The following is a 22011-nucleotide window of genomic DNA, read 5'->3' as shown; positions in this document are numbered from 1 at the left end:
CAGATGGAATAGCCACAGATGAACAAATGGCTTACGTAGGAGCACAAAAGGAAAAGCTGAGGAATTAATCTTCTAACATTCACATTAGTGAGATTTAGCAAATATAAACAAACATATAGGTATGTGCAGTGTGGAACTATCTATGCACAGAAAATACTGGAATATATTTTTATTTGTAATAAATAATATTTCTAATTACTCCTTTCAAAACAACACCTATAGTCCAGATTCAAGAGCATCCATTTTGCTTTACCTACTTTTTCAAAACCTTGTCCAAATGAACCATAAGATGAAAGCCAGGCATTTCTTAGTGATCTTTCGTAGTGTTACAAATGTATCAGATTCCATACTATAATTGTTATTTCATAATTTCTAAATAACAAAATGATAACATTCATACCGACTGTTAATATAAACAGATATAAAACCACACTTCATGTGTTTGAGTACTACAGATATGTGATGACGTCAATTTTAAAATATAACAACCAACAAAGATCTGAAAATGAGAGTTAAGAGAAAGAGAGGCAGTGAAATGAATTGAACAATTATATTTGTACAGACTGTTGTGTAAGACTTTAAAATACATACATAAAATTATGTGTGGGTGTGAGAAGGAAAAAGAAAAAGAATAGACCCTTATTTCATCCACTGGTTAAACATGAAATTGTTTCAATTATTGCTCGATTATGAATTCCTATTACTTTTATTTCACAGATATTAGAAAAAGATGTATCTATGTCTATTTGTGTAATTTACTACATTATTCATATATATAACTTTCATTTAGATCAAAGTGGTGAAATACGTGGCCTCTCTAATTCCTGCCTTTTGGGTCCTAAAAACTGGGTATGTGTGTGCGCACGCATGTGTGTGAAGCAAAACAGATTTTATGAAGAAAAATTACTTAGAAAGATGTGAGTGAGGGAGAAGGAAAGAAATATATGATTAAAAGAGAACACAGACTTGAAAGAACAAGCAGAGACATAGGAAGAAATATTCAAGGAGAGCACAAGATTGAAGGAGCAAGACCACATAGATAAGAGATAAGCAAATAAGCAAGATATGTGTTCAAGAGAGAACAGGGGCCAGAGAAAGCAAGCCAAGAGACAGAGAGACAAGCAAGTGAGATGTGTTTTCAAGGGAAAACCTGGGCTTGAAGAATAAGTCTATAAGGTGATTCTGAGAGTCTCCTAGTAGCATTTAAAAAAAAAAATCAACCGCCGAAAATGACAATGATAATGCTTATTATAATCTCTGGAAAAAAGTGTTCATAACTGGATTGATTCGAGATTCCTGAAGGAAATTCCAAGGTAAGTCAATATTTATAAAAAGGGGAAATCAAATTAGATTTTTTTCTTCTGAAATAAATATCACAACCTTATTTAAGTATATATATATACACATACACACATATAAACTTAATGTGTATAAATATATATAAATATATAATATCAAGATAAAGACTTTTGCAATCTTTTGCAATTTTAAAGTAAAAAAGATTAAGCAATGAAAATGAAAGCTATTTATTGAACACAGTATATAGTACTAAAAAGAACCTACATCCTTCAAGATAACTTGTATTGCTAATCCTACTAACAGATCTACAGATGACTTGCCTGTGTGAAAAATTTAAGCCATTTGATATGTAAAAATTAAATAAAATGATCATATACTACAATATTTTAAATTTATTAACTAAAGACTAACATTAAAATCCTCAAATACAAAGCAGCATGCCATATTTTTCACATTTTTCATCATTTTCTCAGGCCTAAATATAAGGAAGGTTATTATAAAAATTTATGAACATTTGTGGTTACAGTGATGGCTGTATGTGGGAATAAGAATTCAGATGACAGTTTAAATCTATATCCCTTCCAAAAGATTTCTTCCCCTTTTTTATATACTACCAAATACTTTAAACAAAAATCACATAATCCCCCATCATGTACAAATATAAATATTTGTATAATAATTTCTAAAATAAAATCACAAAAATGCTACATATTAAAGTTATTAATATATTTTAAAGCAAATAGTTAAATTTTTAATTAAAAAAAAAAAGGAAAATGAGAACCCAACCTGATTTTGCCTGTCCAATAGAACTTTTCATCATAATTAGTGTTTTCCACCTCTGAGGGGTGGAGCTTAACTCAGAATAACCTCCTGTACCAAGGACAAACAGTATAAATATTTCAGGACAAGTTTGGACAGGGCACCTTCTGCATCATTCACCTGGGCAAAGGAAGGCTCAGAAAGCTGCCAAGAAGGCACCACCAAGAACTCCCAGGCTAGAGGTAAGACTATGATTGGCAGATTGCCATGTTAACTTATTAGGAAACAAGCTTCAATAAATTGTGTCTTTTTATGATTAAAATTAGCTTAGTTGTATCTGATTTAAGGAGCAAGAATGCTTCCATTTCTTTCAAGCAGTTTTAACAAGTTAGCTATGAAATAACTGCTCAATGATTATTCAATGAATAATCCCCATAATTTATAATACTGTGTCATTCAGAAGCATAAATTTGTTTAATTTGCGAAAAGGTGCATCACAATGGTCGCCCAGCCATTACTTTAGATATATGGCAGCTGTTAATATAACAAATGTTAATATAAAAAGAAGGGCTTTTCACTAAAATGCACCAAAAAATTTAAGACTACATGAAAGATGACTAATAAAATCATGTTTTTAAAAACATGTTCTAAACTTAATGCTGCATATTCTGAAACAATGTATACTGTCAAATATTTCCCATTATTTAATATGCACATCAAAGGCATCCATCATACTTTTGTTTCATTTGTCTGTTTGGGGGCTGGAGCGATAGCACAGCGGTAGGGCATTCGCCTTTCATGCAGCTGACCCGTGTTTGATTCCTCCGCCCCTCTCCGAGCGCCCAGCAAGCTACTGAGAGTATCGCGCCCTCACGGCAGAGCCTGGCAAGCTACCCGTGGCGTATTGGATATGCCAAAAACAGTAATAAATAAGTCTCACAATGAGAGACCTGACTGGTGCCCGCTCGAACAAATCGATGAGCAACGGGATGACAGTGACAGTGACAGTGTTTATTTGGGGACTATGCCCAGCAGTACTCAGGGTTTACTGTTAGCTCTGCACTCAGGAAACACTCCTGGTGGTGCTCAGGGAACAGTATGGGATTCCAGGGAACAAAGCTGGTTTGGCCACAAACAAGGCAAGCACAAGCACCCTAGCTGCTGTAGTATATCTCTCCAGCCCAACACTTAAAAAAAAAAAATCACTTCATAAATATTTGATATTTAATGTGATTTCCTTTTTTTTTTTGCTTTTTGGGTCACACCCAGCGATGCTCAGGGGTTACTCCTGGCTCTGCACTCAGGAATTACTCCTGGCAGTGCTTGGGGGACCATATGGGATGCCGGGGATCGAACCCGGGTCGGCCGCGTGCAAGGCAGACGCCCTACCCACTGTGCTATCGCTCCGGCCCCTGATTTCCTTTTTTAAAAAAAATTTTTATTAGAGAATCACTGTGATGTACAGTTACAAACTTGTGAACTTTCGTGTTTGCATTTCACTCATACAGTGATTGTTTACCCATCCCTCCACCAGTGTCCATTCACCTCCACCAATGATCCCAGTATCCCTCTCACCACCCCCAGCCCATCCCCCACCCTGCCTCTGTAGCAGGGCATTCCCTTTTGTTCTCTCTCCTTTTGGGTGTTGTAGTTTGCCAAAACAAGACATTCATTAACTTAAAAAAATGACATTGATTTGTGAAATGCATCAAAATGTATAGAGTAAGATTTTAAAAGGCAAGTAACTATGAAATGATTCTTTTCTGTTTTTCAGAATCCAACTGAGAACATGTTGCCACATACAGCCCTTCTGCTGCTAATGTACCTGAACTTGGTATATGGAAGGTTTCATGGACAGCAATACCAAACACCTACAGGCATAAAAGGCCCACTGCCCAACACCGGAACACAGTTCTTCATTCCCTATGCCATAAAGAGCAAAGGTAAACAATTGCATATTTTTGTCTATTAATTACTTGATAAAATCTCAATCTCTTTTAACAAAATGTTTTTAACACTGATGTTGGATTGTTTTCAAACTCCTATATTATTCCAATTTTTTACAACAAAATAACTAATCAAAAGATTTAATGAAGAATATTAATGTTAATGTTCTCTAAACCATCAGCATAAGAGAAGGTACCCGGAAGAGTATTAAGAACTTTAACATAGAATTTTTCCCCTCAAGTTATGTTTGCATATAAATAACCTCCATAATCTAAACATATTAATTCAATCAAATGCATCAAATTTTTAACTAAAAACAACTGCAAATGGTACCATAGCAGGTTTATGTATCTAAAATGTAAAAATATTTTTATAAACTATTCAGCTACCCTACAAATACATATAAAATTGAGCCTTACTTATAAAATAAAATCAAATGATCTACAAATAAACTTAAGAGGCAAATGAAATAGAATCTCTTACTTTATTAGTTGGTCTTGTTTAGTTGCTAAATTCAGACTTAACTACCAGTTTAGCTACAATCACCTGTACACAGTTATAACCTTTCTTCTTTTGTAAAATAAGGAGCAGTTATCTTTGTAGCAGTTAACTGCCACAAAACTTTAACAAATTGGTATATGTAAAGCGCTTGAGGACTAGTGATTTACTCTGTTACCATCACTGTTACTTCTATCACACTTCCTCATACTCCTAGTGTAGAACTATTAGTGCAGCTTTATGTAAGTTTAACTTCCTACTGCATAGATTAGTGAGACAACAAGTAATAGCACTAACAACCTACAAAAAGGGCAACTATTCAGGTTCAAATTCACAAATTCCATTCAATAATATTTGGTGCAAAATGAATAAACTGCACTGACTATAAGATTCAACTTTCCTTTCCAAAATTTTTTTCATTAGAGTTATATATTATTATCCTATAAATAAAGTGAAGGATATTTCTGTACGCTATAAAAACTATGCTTTTGGAGACAACCATTTTGAGAAAAATCCTTTAAAAATATTTAATAAGAGGTGGCTATATGTTAAAAAATAAATGCACAGGTACACAGTGGTTACTCTTGAATGTCTCAAATACAAGTGAATTATAAAAATGAGAAAAGCTGCAAAAGAAAGAATATAAGTTAAATAAACCTGCTATTTACTTCAAACTACAAATATAAATTAAAATGCCATGAAAAAGTAGCACTAGGTTATACTCTGTGATCACAAGTTCAAATTATCTTAGTTTATACAAGAGCATAAGGAAACTGTGAATGCATTGCTTTTACAAGATTAAGAATATTTTGTCTGTCTTGATGCCGGGAAGACAGTATAGCAAACAGGAGGATACTTGCTTTGCATATAGTCTATCCAGGTTGGATCCCCTGCATCACATATGGTGCCCTGGGCACCAACAGGAGTGATCTCTGAGCACAAAGCCAGGAGTAAGACCTAAGCATCGCTGGGTGTGGCCCTCCACTCCTCCCACCCCCCCGAAAAAAAGTGCTGTATCATCTTTAGTATTTTGCAGAATGAACATATCTTGATGACAAATCTTAAGGGCTATATTTTACTACTAAATTCACCTTAGCTTATACTTCCGGAAGAGGAAAATAAATACAGTAGTATCCACCACTGGCACGTAAATATAAACCCATAATTTATATAAGTAAAACTGAGTTGGTAACAAATACAAAGAGCTCCTAAATATCAGTAAAACACAGCCTACAAGAGTGGTTGGCCCAAATATACTAAATTATGATGTAAAAGATTCCATAGATGATGGGCTTGTAATTGGAAAACACATGCTGACAAGCAACCACTACTTCAGTTTGTGGGCATTTAGGGTAACTTCTACACTGGGTAAGCCTTTTACCCTGAGGATGGAGCCACTCTATCAAGATACAGAGACAGTCACTCAAGGTTACAAACACAAGTCACATTTCTGTCACACACTTTCTTGTAGTGAGAGGTTATCCATTAGGATAATACTGTAAGTAAGAGACAGCTGTCACTGGAATTCCACATTCAAATAGGACTCACAGTCCTTTCAAATTAAGGACATAGTCATTTCAAATTTAGAATTTAATTAAGACTGTTTTCTTTTCTATGTTAATAGCTTTGCAATCAGACCAAGACAATGTTTTTTAATATGGACATGATATTTTTTATTAAATTTTAAAGCAAATTCCATCTTACACAGTATGTTTTTATAAAGAAAGTTATTTTCAAATTATTAAGAAGCCTTTTATTCATCCACTGTAATATATCAATCCACTTGTATATGTGATACATGCAGCTGTATCACATTTGTACTAATACTAAAGTCAACCAAGAAGATATATTTACCATGAAAATATTTCATAAACTGATGCTTTGTAGGTTTTTTCCCCGATATTTTCTAAAATCTATGGGAAAATAAACTCCATTAAAAGATGATAAAATAAAATATTACTGTTAAAAATACAAAAATAATCAGATCTGAAATAATTTTCCTATCTCAGCTTATTTAAGCTACATATTCTATTCTGTATTTATAATTTGTATTTGTCCCAAATGTTTCCCAAATATCAGAACCAGTACTACCCCCCAAAATAATATTAGCAATCATTTTTGGATAATTATTATGAGTTATTTAATATAAATTTTTATTTTGTTTTGTTTGGGGACTACATTCGGTGGTGCTCAGGGGTTACTCCTGGCTCTGCACTCAGGAATCATTCCTGGCTGTGCACAGGCGACCATATGGGATGCCAGGGATTGAACCTGGGTCAGCTACATACAAGGCAAGCACCTTACCCACTGTACCATCTCTTCATCTAAAAATATCTAAAATATCTAAAAATATCTCTTGAAAGATATTTTTAATACAACAATGTACCAAAAACTAACTGGCAGCAGGCATTCAATCCATAAAAATGTTTTCAAATGCCTTTAAGTAATTTCATATTAATTTAAATTTAATCTTTATTTATATTTTAAGTCATCAAAGATTTAGTGCAAACAAATTAATAATTTTTGTGTTAAAAACTGTGACTTATGAGCCATAAGTCATTTCCATGGTTTTGACTATTCAACAACTGTGACATCTATTAAATCTATCATTACTCTCAACCACCTTCTGACTTAATAATCTAACTTCTATATACAAGCATTGTTTCTGAAATTTTATTAAGCAAAAATAATTTTAATATAAATTCTTCAAGTAAGGAAAATCAATACAGTATATGCTACCAATTAAAATTTTGATAGGGGGACTGGAGTGTTCGTACAACAGGTACGCCATCTCTCTGCCTTGTACACAACCAACCCAGGTTCAAGTCCTGAGTGCAGAGCCGAAAGTAACCCTTGAGCATCACCAGGTGTGACCCCAAATGCCAAATAAACAAACAACTGTTTTGATAGGGTCAAGGAGATAGTACACAGATTATGTAATTTGCCTTGCATGCAGCTGACCCACAGGTCAATAATTGATACTGCATAAGGTCCTCAGACCAGGGGGCATGATGGACAACAGAACTCAGAGTAGTTTTTGAATATCACTGGGTGTGATTCCACCCCTCCCCCCAAAGAAAAAAATTCTCTGAGACTGAATATTTTACTTGGACACTTATGATTCTTTTAATATGTCAATATTTCCCTAATGGAAGAGTCTACTGATGGCAAGACTGTTAAATTTCATTTCTGAAAGATTAAAATCGTTCTTCCACATCTCTTATTTAAAGTACTTATCGAAAGTATGTTTGTTTTATTCCTGCTGTGACTGAACCTCTTAAAGGTTCAGTCCCTGTACTTTCCCGACACTTGTGGTCCAATTGCCTATTTCATACTACACACAGTGAGTAGAAATTGCTTGAAAGTCTCAGAGTCATGTGAAGTCAACAATATTCACTGGCATTAAGCAAATGAAACTTCAGACAAACACGTCAAACATTTTATGTAACTTGCACACTAGGTCTAATTCTCGAATTCTTTATTGCAATTTTAAATCAATAGCGGGAATTTAGGAGCTAATTGTGTGCTCTGAGATTAAAAAAATATATATCTAAACTGTGTTCAACAGGGTCATGACAGATGCAAATTAGAATCAACTGAACTCTTGTTATATCACTTCAGCTTTTGTGAAGCAAAACTGTTGCAGTTCTTAAAACTTTTCCCCACTTATCTTGCCTTTGTCTTATTTTTCCTTTTCTATAAAACATCACCCCTGTCCTTTCTAGATAGATGACTTGACCAAAAAAAATGTGCTTTCACCTCCATTACTCTCATTCTAGATCAGTGTTTCCCAGGAGGAAATACCACTCCCGCAGAGGATATTAGGTGGGAAGGTATAGTTTGCAGGTGTGGTTTCAGGGTAGGAGAGTCATTTTCTGTTTGTTCATTTGAAGAAGGTAGATTTCCAGGGAGGGTGGTAAGTATTTTTTTTTTTTTAAGAAGCAGTAAAACAAATAAATTGGGAAGCTTTGTACGAATTCTTCCAACTCCGCCCTCCCCCCCCCAAGGATTAGATATAGTGGAAATATTATCACCATACGCCTGGTGGTTTTTAGAACAATATAGAAGATAGTCTATCATTGATGGCCAGCCTGCCGATAAGAACTAATTGATATAGCACTGAACTGAACAGGGAGGAGCAACCATTATCCTTAATGTTACTAAACTCTTCTCTGTGTATTGGTCGTGTCTTTTAGGCGTGTCAGGAAGAAGAGAGCCAGGTGTTCCTGGCCCGCCAGGCCCCCCTGGACCTCGAGGGTACCAAGGTCCAACCGGACCACCAGGAAAACCAGGTTATGGAAGTCCTGGACCCCAAGGAGAACCAGGAATGCCGGGACCGCCAGGACAGTCGGCGACGGGGAAGCCAGGTTCACCAGGCCTCCCTGGGAAGCCAGGGGACAGAGGGCTAAACGGGGCAAAAGGAGACACTGGCCCGGCCGGCTTACCAGGCCCGCGGGGGCCACCAGGCCCACCAGGACTCCCTGGTCCCGCTGGAATCTCCACTCCAGGGAAACCTGGACAACAGGGCCCAACGGGAGCCCCTGGCCCTCGGGGATTTCCGGGAGAAACTGGCGTGCCGGGAACCCCCGGTACGAACGGCAGGAAAGGCGACAGGGGTTACGGAGTTCCTGGACGCCCGGGGGAGAGGGGCCTTCCGGGCCCTCAGGGTCCCGTGGGGCCACCCGGCCCTCCGGGAGTGGGGAAAAGAGGGGAAAACGGGTTCCCCGGGCAGCCAGGCATCAAAGGTAGTCCAGGCTCTCCCGGAGAGAAGGGGCCGGCTGGCCCGCCAGGCCCGCCAGGCCCTCCTGGGAGTCGGGGACCAGAAGGCGCGGGAAAGCCAGGGGCCACTGGGGCCCCGGGCCGGCCTGGGATTCCAGGAATGAAGGGTCTCCCAGGGGCTCCAGGCATGGTCGGCCCCCCGGGGCCTCCGGGCTTTGGGAAACCGGGCTTGCCAGGCCTGAAAGGGCAAAGAGGACCCGCTGGCCTGCCAGGAGAGCCTGGTACCAGAGGCGAACAGGGTTCAGCAGGACGTCCTGGAGACCCGGGTCCACCCGGAAGCTCTGGGAATATGGGTCCCCCGGGACCAAAAGGCAGCCCAGGGCAGCCCGGGATGCCAGGCCCGAAAGGAGAGCCAGGGCCTGTCGGGCCTGCAGGACCCCCTGGGGCCAGGGGAGAAAAGGGGTCCCCGGGGCTACAAGGAAAACCAGGGCCACCAGGAGAACGCGGCTTCAGTGGCTCTAAGGGTAACCCAGGGTTACCAGGCCCCAAAGGTGAACCTGGAGTTAGGGGACCTCCTGGTATGCCCGGCCCTGCGGGTCCAGCCGGAGCTAAGGGAGTGCCTGGATATAAAGGTGAGGCTGGTCCAAGAGGTGCCATTGGGGCACCTGGCATCACTGGCCCCATTGGGCCGCCAGGGATCCCAGGGGTTCCTGGAACTAAAGGGGACAGAGGAGCTCCAGGCCCTCCTGGCCCAGCTGGCTTAACAACTAAGGGCCTCAAAGGACCCACTGGACCCCCGGGGCCTCAAGGCCCCCGAGGTTATACGGGACAGCGAGGACCCCCAGGGCCACCGGGGCCCCCGGGGCCCCCAGGTCCTGCAGGTCAGGCGGGCGTGTACAGTATTACAGGGACAGACCAGTCTGGCGGTACAAAGACGAGGGAAGAGCCTCATTATTCTGGGATGTCTTTTGGCAGCACCAACCAGGGCGTAACTGGCATGCCCGTGTCAGCTTTCGCTGCCATTCTCGCCGAAACTTACCCACTAAGAGGTACGCCCATTGCATTCGATAAAATTATGTATAACAAGCAGCAGCATTATGACCCAAGAACCGGGATTTTCACCTGCAAGATCCCAGGTATATACTATTTCTCCTACCACATGCACGTGAAAGGGATCCAAGTTTGGGTGGCTCTCTATAAGAACACCCTGCCAGTAATGTACTCCTACGTGGAGTCCACCAAAGGCTATATGGATCAGTCTTCGGGGAGCACCATCCTGGAGCTCAAGGAGAAGGACCAGGTGTGGGTCCAGATGCCTCACATTGCCCCCAACAGCCTGCACTCCTCCAAGTACGCAGACTCCACTTTCTTAGGATTCCTGGTGGCGCCACTGTGAGTGTGTTCTCAATGCGCTCATAGGAATCTGCTTGGAAAGGCTTCCCCCCAACTCCATCACCCCATAAAACGAATACGGACGTAGGCGGAAGAAAATGTTTCAATACTGAATTTTTTTCAAAATAGAGGCTTAAGCTTTTAGACCGACAAATCTCCTGCTCCGCCCTGCCCCTCAAAAAAAAAAAAAAGTGGGCATCAGTGATAAATACATGAAGTCCCTCTCAAATTTCCCTAAAGTAATCCAAAGACTCTTTAAATTTTTCTGTGAATTCCTTCAGTCTTTACGGGTTTCACCAGGAGGGGCACAACAGGCTGAGAGCAGACTCCGCATGAGGGAAGCCCGAGTTCGAAACCGGCCACCGAAGCGGCCCCCAGCACTGCCAGGAGTAGTTCAAAAGGCAAACGTAAATAAGTAAATAAATACATGCGAGCTTCACCACGAAAGTCCAGCTAATAAATAAAAATAAGTAAGAAGTAAATAAATAAAATAATATTTAAAAGCACTGAAATGTGATGCTTTAAATTGCTACATTTGCTATCAGAAACTTGGCATTATCCATTTAAAATAAGCCTGATTCTAACAACTGAGGAAAGATTCTAGGAAATGTTGAGGAGGCATCATAAATCATGAAAGAACTTAAGTATCTGAACATTCGAATTTAAAAGACACTGAAGACCCAAAGATATTTCTGATACTGTAATAACCATAAGGCCTATATGGTTCTGACGTTTCATTAAGGTCTGCCCAAAAATAAGGTGTCTATCAGCTTTTTACAGCTTTCACAAGAATCAAAATGATACATTAAAATGTATTTGTTAAATTAATATTAATCTAAATAAGGTGCTTTAGTCATGAATCTTTTCACAAGTTCCTGTGACTACAGTTTAGCTTTCTAAATACCCTTTACAATTCGGAACTAGATGCCTGCCTTTCATTCAATACAAAAGTGACCGGGTTTTCCCTAATTCCTTACTAACTTAAGTAATATGATTTTGTGGGTTAATAATACAGTGGGATATTGTGCCATCTATTCCAGTGAAATTAAAACTAACGCCAATGTTTTTAATATCTGACTAGAAAGGAAAGGACATTATTTATTTATGCTCTGTACTGTATTTTTTATATTACTGTTTAAAACTTTTAAGCAGTGCCTCACTTATTAAAGCATGAAATGTTTTATCTACTTATTTACAGTGTAATAACATCAATAAACAGACTTTTATGCTAAATTTATTCAACAGCAGCTACTTGTTGTACTCAATTATTCTTCTAGAGATTTTCATTTAAAAGGTAAATAAAGGGGCTGGAGAGATAGCACAGTGGGTAGGGCGTTTGCCTTGCACGCGGCCGACCCGGGTTCAAATCCCAGCATCCCATATGGTCCCCTGGGCACCGCCAGGGGTAATTCCTGAGTGCAGAGCCAGGAGTAACCCCTGTGCATCGCCCGGTGTGACCCAAAAAGCCAAAAAAAAAAACAACACAATAAAAGGTAAATAAAAAGTAAAGCAATTAATGCAGTGGTAGATTTTACAGTTATCAAGGATGCTCCCTCAGAGAGGAATTTTCACACACCGAGGACTTAGTGTAGACTATGCAAAGACACTCCCCCCACCCCCCGCCATAAGTATATGGGACCCTGAGCCAGATCTGGGGATTGGGCACAGAAGAGGGAGACAGTCACCAGGAAACAATGATTCTCTTCAACAAAAGCAGGTGGCAGAGAAACATGAAGTTTGAGCAAATATTACAGTAACTGTGTACTGCTCTGACATGCTTTTCAAATCATAAATTATTTTTATGATTTAGAATTATTTTTATGACTTAAATTACACTAAAAGGCAAGTTTTTTTTAAATGTCAATCAAATGGCAGTATTTTTCTAAAAGGAAAAACACTGCTCTTGAGCATCTAACAATCAGAATAATCTGGTTCAAGTCCCTAGGGCTTAGAAATAATTTGTGCTTCATTGTATTTAGCACAGCGGGTAGGGAGTTTGCCTTGTATGCGGCCAACTTGGGTTCAATTCTTCCATCCCTCTCGGAGAGCTCGGCAAGCTACCTAAAGTATCCTGCCCGCAATGCAGAGCCTGGCAAGCTACCCGTGGCGTATTCGATATGCCAAAAACAGTAACAAGTCTCACAATGGAGATGTTACTGGTGCCCAGACGAGCAAATCGATGAGCAACAGGATGACAGTGACAGTGACAGTATTTGTGCTTAACCCAAGCAAATCTACGGGCAGAATTGTCAGATCCTAGCCTGGAGCTAAGGTTATATCTCCATCCTGGATCAGTCAGTCCTCTTATTTAAACCCCAAGAATGGAATTTTCACTTCTCCTACCTGCCTGTAACTACTATACTAGTGATTACAGATGACACCAAGTCTAATTCCTAAGACAGGAAATGGCAAAGTGGAAATTTCTGGAAAACACAACGAACAATCTAATTGGCAGGCATGTAGAAGATAACCCTGTTTGGAACATTGGTCATTAGAGTAATGGAAAGTCAAGAATAAAAGAACCTTTCAAATTTAAGCTCTTTATACTTTACAGCAAAATTTACAATCAGATTAAATCCTCATTAAGAAAAAGTAAAACAGATACTCTCTAAGTAATTTATTAAATACAAAGCATTTAATAAACATTTCCTAAAAAATCTGTTTTCATATTACTCACCCTTAAAAGCTGACATTTTATAATTGTGTTGTATAGCAGCAACTATGTCCTTCCAAAAGTCAAATGTTTTTTGGCCATTGTTGTGCTAAAAGAAAAATTTCAAATATAACAAATGCACTAATTTTCTTTTTAAGCAAAATAGAAAATAGCTGAGAAACAGCTATATATCAGTGTATATAAATATATAAAATATACAAAATACATAATATATAAAAGAATGACTTGTAATTTAGAAACCTAAAACTAATAAACTTTCTGAGGCCGGAGCGATAGCACAGCGGGTAGGGTGTTTGCCTTGCACGCGGCTGACCCAATTTCGATCCTCGGCATCCCATATGGTCCCCCTAGCACCGCCAGGAGTAATTCCTGAGTGCAAAGTCAGGAGTAACCCCTGAGCATCGCTGGGTGTGACCCAAAAAGCAAAAAAAATAAATAAATAAAAATAAAACTAAAACTAATAAACTTTCATTCTTTGAACTATGATTCTAGAAAATCTTCTGTGACGATAACTATTACAAAGATACACATGACTAAATATAATGTAGTTCATATACCACAAAAGAAAGTAAAATTCTCCTAATGTCTAAAAATAACAGACTATTTTAAACACATGAGTAAATTTACAAGGCTGTAGCTCCCAAGATAATAGAATATGTCACATAATGTACTAGAGCATCAACACTGCTAAAAGAATGAAAAAAAAATTTAGGTTAAAATCTATAATTTGCCTTTATTATTTTTTAAATTTTATTGAATTACCATGAGATAGTTACAAGCTTTCATGTTTGTGTTACAATCACACAATGATCACACACCCATCCCTCCACCAGTGCACATTCCCCACCACCAATATCCCCAGTATACCCCCCTTTCCCACCCTCCCCCTGCCTCCATGGCAGACAATATTCCCCCCACTCTCTCTCTCTCTCTACTTTGGGGCATTGTGGTTTGCAGCACGAACACTGAGAGGTCATCATGTTTGGTCCATTATCTAATTTTGGCACACATCTCCCATCCCGACGGATTACTCCAGCCATCATTTTCTTAGTGATCCCTTCTCTATCCCATCTGCCTTCTCTCCTCCGCTCATGAAGCAGGCTTCCAGCTGTCCTCCTGGCCCTTGTATCTACTGTCCTTGGATGTCACCCTCATGTGATGTTATTCTATACTCCACAAATGAGTGCAGTCTTTCTATCTGTCCCTCTCTTTCTGACTCATTTCACTTAGCATGATATTCTCCATGTCTATCCATTTATAAGCAAATTTTATGACCTCATCTCTCTTGACAGCTGCATAGTATTCCATTGTGTAGATGTACCAAACTTTCTTTAACCAGTCATCTGTTTTAGGGCACTCGGCTTGTTTCCAGATTTTGGCTACTGTGAACAGTGCTGCAATAAATATATAGGTACAGATGTCATTTCTACTGTGCTTTTTTGCATCCTCAGGATATATTCCCAGAAGTGGTATTGCGGGGTTATATGGAAAGGACTGTCCATATTGTTTTCCAGAAAGGCTGGACCAGTCGGCATTCCCACCAACAGTGAAAGAGCAACCCTTTTAAAAATGAAGGTTTTTTTTTTTTTTTTTTTTTTGGTTTTTGGGTCACACCTGGCGATGCACGGGGGTTACTCCTGGCTCTGCACTCAGGAATCACCCCTGGCGGTGCTCAGGGGACCATATGGGATACTGGGATTTGAACCAGGGTCAGCCGCGTGCAAGGCAAACGCCCTACCCGCTATGCTATCACTCCAGCCCCTAAAAATGAAGTTTTTTAAGGGTTTCAAAAGTCTCCAAAGCTGACTACTTAAAATTCAGGGCACCTTCACCTATATTTCCATTATGAAACAGCAGCAAATCTCTACAGGAAAGATTTTAAAAATTCCAAATTTTCAAATTGTTAACAACCCAACAGAAAGAGCTCAATGCAATTGTACCTCAGAAACATTTAAAGATGGACACATCTGTCTGAATATTATTAGTAAGAAAATGATTCTAATGTTAATAAAAACTGACAAAAAAAAATCAGTATTGCTCAATTCTTTTTCACACCATTGTAGTTCTGATTAAAAATAAACCATAACCTATGTTACTCATTAACATAATCATCATGATTTAAAAAGACAACAGGGGCTGGAGCAATAGCACAGCAGGTAGGGCGGTTGCCTTGCATGCGGCCCGAACCGGGTTCGATTACCAGCATCCCATATGGTCCCCTGAGCACCGCCAGGGGTAATTCCTGAGTGCAGAGCCAGGAGTGACCCCTGTGCATCGCCAGGTGTGACCCAAATAGCAATAAATAAATAAATAAATAAATAAATAAATAAATAAATAAATAAATAAAATAAAAAGACAACAAATACAAAAGTGATGCTAACATAGAACTGGTTTTTATGATGCTAAAATAGAACATAGTTTTTATAGGTCTAAGTATAAACTGTTGATCAGAAATCAATCTCAACTGATAATCAATCTCAATCGTATACAAAGGTACATATGCATTAAATTTAATCACAAAATGATGAACTTAAAATAGCCATCTCATTCTAAGTATATATAGAACTACTTTAATCATCTTTACTTTTAATTTTATTCTCCTAATGAAACCATGAATCTAATTTTTTCCAAATCTAAATTATGCATCTTCTTCTATGCTTCTGCACCCCCTACTGGATAGTAGGTTTATTGCCCTGCATAAAATGGCCTATGACCATTGATTTTCCAAAAATATTTTACCAAATTCCAATTTTCTTCTTTAGTAAAAATATTTTATCAAATCTAAACTTTCTTTCTCTGGAATTATGAAGAGAAAACTGACAGAGAGCACCGTGGGTAAGGCCGTTGCTTTGCATGTGGTAGACCCAGGTTTGCTGCCCCACACCCCACATGGTTCCCCTGAGCACCAATACGAGCTATCCTTGCGCTAGGAGTAAGCGCCATATAAAAATCAACATACAACTAAAATTAATTCATCAAGCCCTCTGATTTATGACTAAATACATATCACAATTTCTAAAAGACATACCCTCACTCACCTTTGTTAAAGTGTCCACAACTCTGGCACATAGAAGTGCTCCTGGTAGATCAAAGTAGTTATCATAAAAATAGTATTTTCCTAAAAAAAAAAAAAAAAAAAAAATAAAGTAAGGTAAGTTAACATTTTGTTTATATGAAATACACAGAAACCTGGCTGAAGCAGCATCATCTTTTAAAGATTTAAGCTATAAGGCCATTATTAAAAAGTTAAAACATGATATTCTCATTTTTTAAGAACATTAAATTACTTGAAAAATGTAAAAAGATTATGATTCAAATATAAAATGGATTATGAAAACGCCACAATTTATGGTAACAATGTCCCTGAATTTTGAAACAACCCAAAAGAAAAAGTTCAGTGCAATTGTGCCTTTCTCTTTCTGTGATGGTTTTCCACCCACAGAACCACAATACAAAAAATTGTTTTTTTTTTCAATTTTATAAACTGTCACAAATTTCAGTTCAATATGACAACCTTAGTGATAACAATAATTTTTTAAAAATCACAAGATATAAGGTCATAGTGTATATGTATATATATACTTTGATATATATATATATACACTTTCATATATATCTTTGAAAGGCTCAGGAATATAGGACAGGCACACTTTGGGATCTCAGAGAGATGAGGGTCTTGATTTCTCTAACTGGCCTTAGGGAAGAATTAAACTTGGGCATTGCCTTGGTATAAGTTATGCCTTGGTCATAAGTTATCTGCTGTCCCTGGGCAGATACTTTTGACAATGTCACACCCTTTTGGACCTTGTTTGACTCATCTCAGCTGTACAAGTACCATCAACCTACCTCAAGCACAAAAAATGGCCCAACTTGCTATAACCTGAATTAGTTAACTCTGAAGTATTTCCCTCAAAAATCCCAGTAGAATGCAGTCCCTTTATTCCCCTTGCCTTCTCTTCCCCTCTCCAGTATTCTTCTTCCTATCAGATCAGGAGTACCCATTTTGCTTTAGGGAACCTATCAGATCAGGAGTACCCATTTTGCTTTAGGGAAACCCTTTCTAGAGAACTCAATACAAAGAGGAAGCAAACAAAATCAGTAAGTGGAGTCTATTTATAGGTGTAATTCAGTTCAGGAGTTCAAATACTGATCATTATAGTCTTGGTTGGATTCAAATCAAATAAACAACAGAGGGTTCTAAGTAGAAAGGCTCAGAGACCACCCACCCATAATGTAAGAGGCTGACAGTCACCAAATGTACATTGTGTCAAAACAAGACTTTTTCAGCTTGACTTGACTGGATCAATCCATTTGCCAAGACCAAAATTCCAGGAATGTAAACTCGGACCCTCCATCTTCTAAGAGTACAAATAGCTCACTGTGAATGGAGTGACTTCAGTTCTACAGAACAAACCTCTGAATCAAGACCAAGTGTTTTTTATGATTATAGAGTTTGGCATACAACAAAACTGTTCTCCAACAACTGGCTACCAACAGTACTTACCATACTCAGAGACAACATAACAAAGACATACGAATGAAGGAGAAAAAGAGAATAATTAACGTTAACATAAGTTAATGTGATGTTAACTAAGTTCTCACTCTCTTTTCCATATCCAAGTATTATACACTGGCATTATCAAGTAATTAATATCAAGTAAACCCAAGTACAATTATCTTCATTTAAAAAGGAGAAAGTTGGGGCCAGAGCGATAGCACAGCGGGTAGGGCGTTTGCCTTGCATGCGGCCGACCCGGGTTCGATCCCCGGCATCCCATATGGTCCCCCAAGCACCGCCAGGAGTAATTCCTGAGTGCAGAGCCAGGAGTAACCCCTGAGCATCGCTGGGTGTGACCCAAAAAAAAAAGCAAAAAAATAAAAAAATAAAAAGGAGAAAGTCGACAGATGTGCAGCTTGAAAATTTTTATTTTCAAAATAAAAATTTTGAAAAAAAAGGATTACTTTATCCTGCCAGTAGCAGACTCAATATGACCCAATGCTAGGGGGCTGGAGCAATAGCACAGCAGGTAGGGCATCTGCCTTGCACGCATCCAAGTTGGGTTTGAATCCCAGCATCCCATATGATCGCCTGAGCACCGCCAGGAGTAACTCCTGTGCATGGCCAGGTGTGACAAAAAAAAAAAAGATCCAATGCTATCTGGCTTCAAACCCCTTGTGATCTATAATATACCAAAATCGCTTTTGCATAATTTATCAAAGGGGGCCAGGGGATAACAAAAGGACTTGCTCTCTGGAAATCAACTGGTAAGAAATACCATACTGATGTGAGACCAATCCCTTGGAAAGGATTTAAATCAATTGTTCTTAAAAGTTTACCTTCATCATTTCAATTTTCCTTTAAATATACTGGGAGGGAATGCACCTTACAACTCATTTAAAGCTAAGGATGAAAACATATAATATAGGAGGAAACTTCACTTAAAAAATCAACTGGAGTTCCTGAAAACAAAGGTCGTGTCAGTATTTATTAAAATTTTAAACCTGCATATTCTTTGAGCAATTTATTGTACTTGTAGTAATTGATAGTGCATATGTTTACAAAGATGAAAAAAAAAAACCTCTAAAAAAATGTCACTGCAGACTTGTATAAAATGTTCAAAATTCACACACCAGACATAACAAAACTCTCTGCCACAAGGGAACTTATTTTGTCAAAGCACACAGTGTTTCTCAATTGCTGGTCCGTGAACCCAGCAGGTACCTATCTGCATGTGTGAAAATGTTGAAGCCCACATAAAATCATAATTGCAGGCACTTAAAAGCCAGCATTTTAAAAAGGATAAGATACATCTATGTGACAGTGGAAGAAAATCTGAAATCTGAATTAAAACAGAGTAGGCACAGAAAACACAGGCTTCATTTTATTATACTTAAAAATAAGCCTAGGCAGGGTCAAGAGGTCTTTTAACAGTTAACATTAGGGCATTGGTGGAGGGTCCTGGGAATTTTGGTGATAGGAAGGGGTGGTAACTGTATATAAAGTCCATGGTTGTTAACATGATTGTAAATATGTTGTGTTAACTACAACAATAAGATATGAATAAAAAGCAAGGGTAAAGGAAATTCTTCAAGATAGGGATTGGAGATCATAACTTTAATTTTATGTCCTTTTATATTCATTTTAACTTTTCTAACCCTATTTTCACATTATTTTTTCAAGTACCTGGGTTGTGGAATCACAGGCGACTCATATCTCTTCGATATTTCTCTACATTAATAAAACATTTTAAAAAGGCATTAGCTCTCATTTATTATTTTGCAGAAACAAACCTCTCTGATGTGCCATCTATATGGTCAAAGTACAGAAATAATGCACACGTTTCCATAACCAATGCAACTAAGAGTAGATAACTCCAAGATCATCCTCAGAACCTTTTTCTTCTCAGTTTTTGTTTTGTTTTGGGATGATACCTGGCAATGTGCAGGGCTTACTTTTGGCTCTGCACTCAGGGATCAAGTCTGGCAGGGGTTAAGGAACTAGAAGGGGTGCCAGGGATTGAATCATAGCCTGCTGCTATATTATCTATCCAGTCCCCATCTCCAAACTTTTGTTTTGTTCATTTTATTTTTGGGCCATACATATCTATACCTGGTAGTGCTCAGGTTATTCCTGGTTCTGCGCTCAGGGATCACTCCTGAGGTACTCGGGGGGGACAGTATGGAATACCTGGGACCAAGCCCAAGTTAAATAAATGCCCTACCCACTGTATTCCAGCCCCCCCAAACCTCAACTTTGTTTTTCTTTTTTTCCTTATTTTCCCCTTACATATTACATGAACACTGTGGTTTACATGATGATGTTACAGGCATTTAATATTCCAACACCAATCACACCACCACTGTCACTTTCCCTCCACCATCGTCTCTAATTTTCTCAATCACCCCTTAAGTCTGTCCCCATAGTAGGCCCTCAATAATTTATTTTATATTGTTTTTAATCAATAATCTGCTAATAGAATGATAGAAGAAAGTCAGTGAAGACGGTTATGTCTCATGGAGCCTTTAAGTCTTTTATAAGAAATTACTAAGATGCTGATACAGGTTTAGCCTTCTGTGTTTCTATGTTGTTAACTGAGATAGGCTGCCTATTACTAATTTCCCACCCAACCTGGGACTACGCTACTCCTGGTTTATCAGTTTGTCATGTTTGAGTATTGCTCCAGGAAGTCCAAAATGATTAATGAGGTGATATAGCTGGAGTTAAGTATTAACTGGGTGCCAGCTTTGGGGTGTGTGCCTGACTGCTGGGTTCTGGAAATATAAGGAAATGGGGGGAGGTCACGAAACCTGCATACCTGAATTTTTCAGCAGATTCGTTTCTGAGGGAGGCTCATCCCGAGCAGCGAAGTCTGGCCGGGAGTATGGAGTGTGGAGTTTTTGGCTGCCGGGGCTATGTTTGGGTGGGCACCGGGGTCACCGACACCCTCTGAGGTGCCCTGGATTACCCAACCTTACACGGGGTCCCAGAGAATCTCTGCCAGGTCTTGGATTCTTGATAGTCCTTAGGGGATTTTGTTTGTTTGGGGCCATACCCAGGTGTACTCTGTGCTTACTCCAGGCTCTGCACTCGGGAATCACTCCTGGCAAGGCTTGTGGGGCCATATGGGGGCCAGGGATCAAACTCCAGTCAGCTGCACTCAAGGCAAATGCCCTACTCGCTGTACAAGCTGTACTGTTTGCCCCGGCATATTCTGTTTTGGGGTCACAACAGACAGTAATAGGAGCTTACTCCTCAGAAATTTTAAGAGCACATTAAGCACAGAGGGGAAGCTGTGGATTCCAGGAGACAGTGCCTGCCCCCTAGTGGGCAGGGATGTGAGTACACAATTGAGTGAATTCTCTTTTCCCAGTTTGGAAATAGTTCACCTTAAATCACTGGAGACTTTAGGGACATAAGAGTGAGACATTGAACTATGCCAAGCTTTTCTAGGGGAGGAAAAGAATTGACTTAAAATTGCCTAGAGAGGCAACAGTAGTTCTCTATGTCAGCTGTATAAGATTATTTTCCCATTTCACTTGCACTATTTAGACTTGAAAAGTCTGAAAACATTCTTTATCTACCCTCAATAGAATCTGCTTTTCCTGTTAACTTATTTTACCAAGAGCATTTTCTTCCTGACATTTTCATCTATTAGAAAAAAGGGGGGGAGAGAAACACCCTCCAATGACAGCAAACTTAACAACAAACTATTATTGTTAGCAACAAACACAATAGTAACAAGAAATAAGGTGAAGTACTTTCAGATTATATTTTCTAACGTCAAGGAGATGTACTGCAAAACTATAGTAATGGAGGGGGGAATGTAGATATAAAACTAATCACTATGATTGAAATTTTTTTTAAATTTTATCTTAGGCACTATGATTTAGAATACTGTTAATGACAGGGTTTCATTCATAAAACATTCCAGCATCAACCTCCATCCTAGTGTTTGCTTCTCTCTACCACCATCCCAGTGTCCCTCTCTTCCATTTTCCTATTCCCCGTCAGCCTCTCTGCAGTGATATGCTTCCTTCTAAAGTCCAGTTCTCAGTTTGTTAACTTTAGGTATTCATTATTTCTATGTTTCTTTATATCCCATGCTAGAATGAGGTAATTATCTCTAGTCCTCTCCTAACTTCACTCAACATGACACTCTCTAAATCATCCATGCAGCAGCAAATTGCATATCAGCTTTTACTATAGCTGACTAGTCTCCACT

At 38.9% G+C, this 22011-nt stretch overlaps 2 protein-coding genes across 2 annotated transcripts in view; one reads left to right on the top strand and one right to left on the bottom strand.

The window, feature by feature from the left end:
- The window catches only part of NT5DC1 (5'-nucleotidase domain containing 1), a 141167-nt gene that overhangs the window by 106192 nt on the left and 12964 nt on the right, over positions 1 to 22011 (bottom strand). Inside the window, exons 5-6 of the mRNA XM_055137055.1 lie at positions 16327 to 16406; positions 13292 to 13376 (exon numbers count right to left, since the gene is read on the bottom strand). Of these exons, the coding sequence (XP_054993030.1) occupies positions 13292 to 13376; positions 16327 to 16406 (165 nt within the window). The remainder of the gene's footprint in view (positions 1 to 13291; positions 13377 to 16326; positions 16407 to 22011) is intronic.
- Positions 3836 to 10618, top strand: COL10A1 (collagen type X alpha 1 chain). Its single transcript, XM_012935754.2, has 2 exons — positions 3836 to 4001; positions 8700 to 10618. The coding sequence occupies exons 1-2, from the start codon at positions 3848 to 3850 to the stop codon at positions 10616 to 10618; spliced, it is 2073 nt and encodes a 690-aa protein (XP_012791208.2). The 5' UTR covers positions 3836 to 3847.

The sequence above is a fragment of the Sorex araneus genome, chromosome 4 (genome assembly GCF_027595985.1).
Source record: "Sorex araneus isolate mSorAra2 chromosome 4, mSorAra2.pri, whole genome shotgun sequence".
In the NCBI taxonomy this organism is placed as follows: Eukaryota; Metazoa; Chordata; class Mammalia; order Eulipotyphla; family Soricidae; genus Sorex; species Sorex araneus.
The sequence above is the reverse complement of the archived record's forward strand: the minus strand, read 5'-3'. Positions and strand labels throughout refer to the sequence as shown.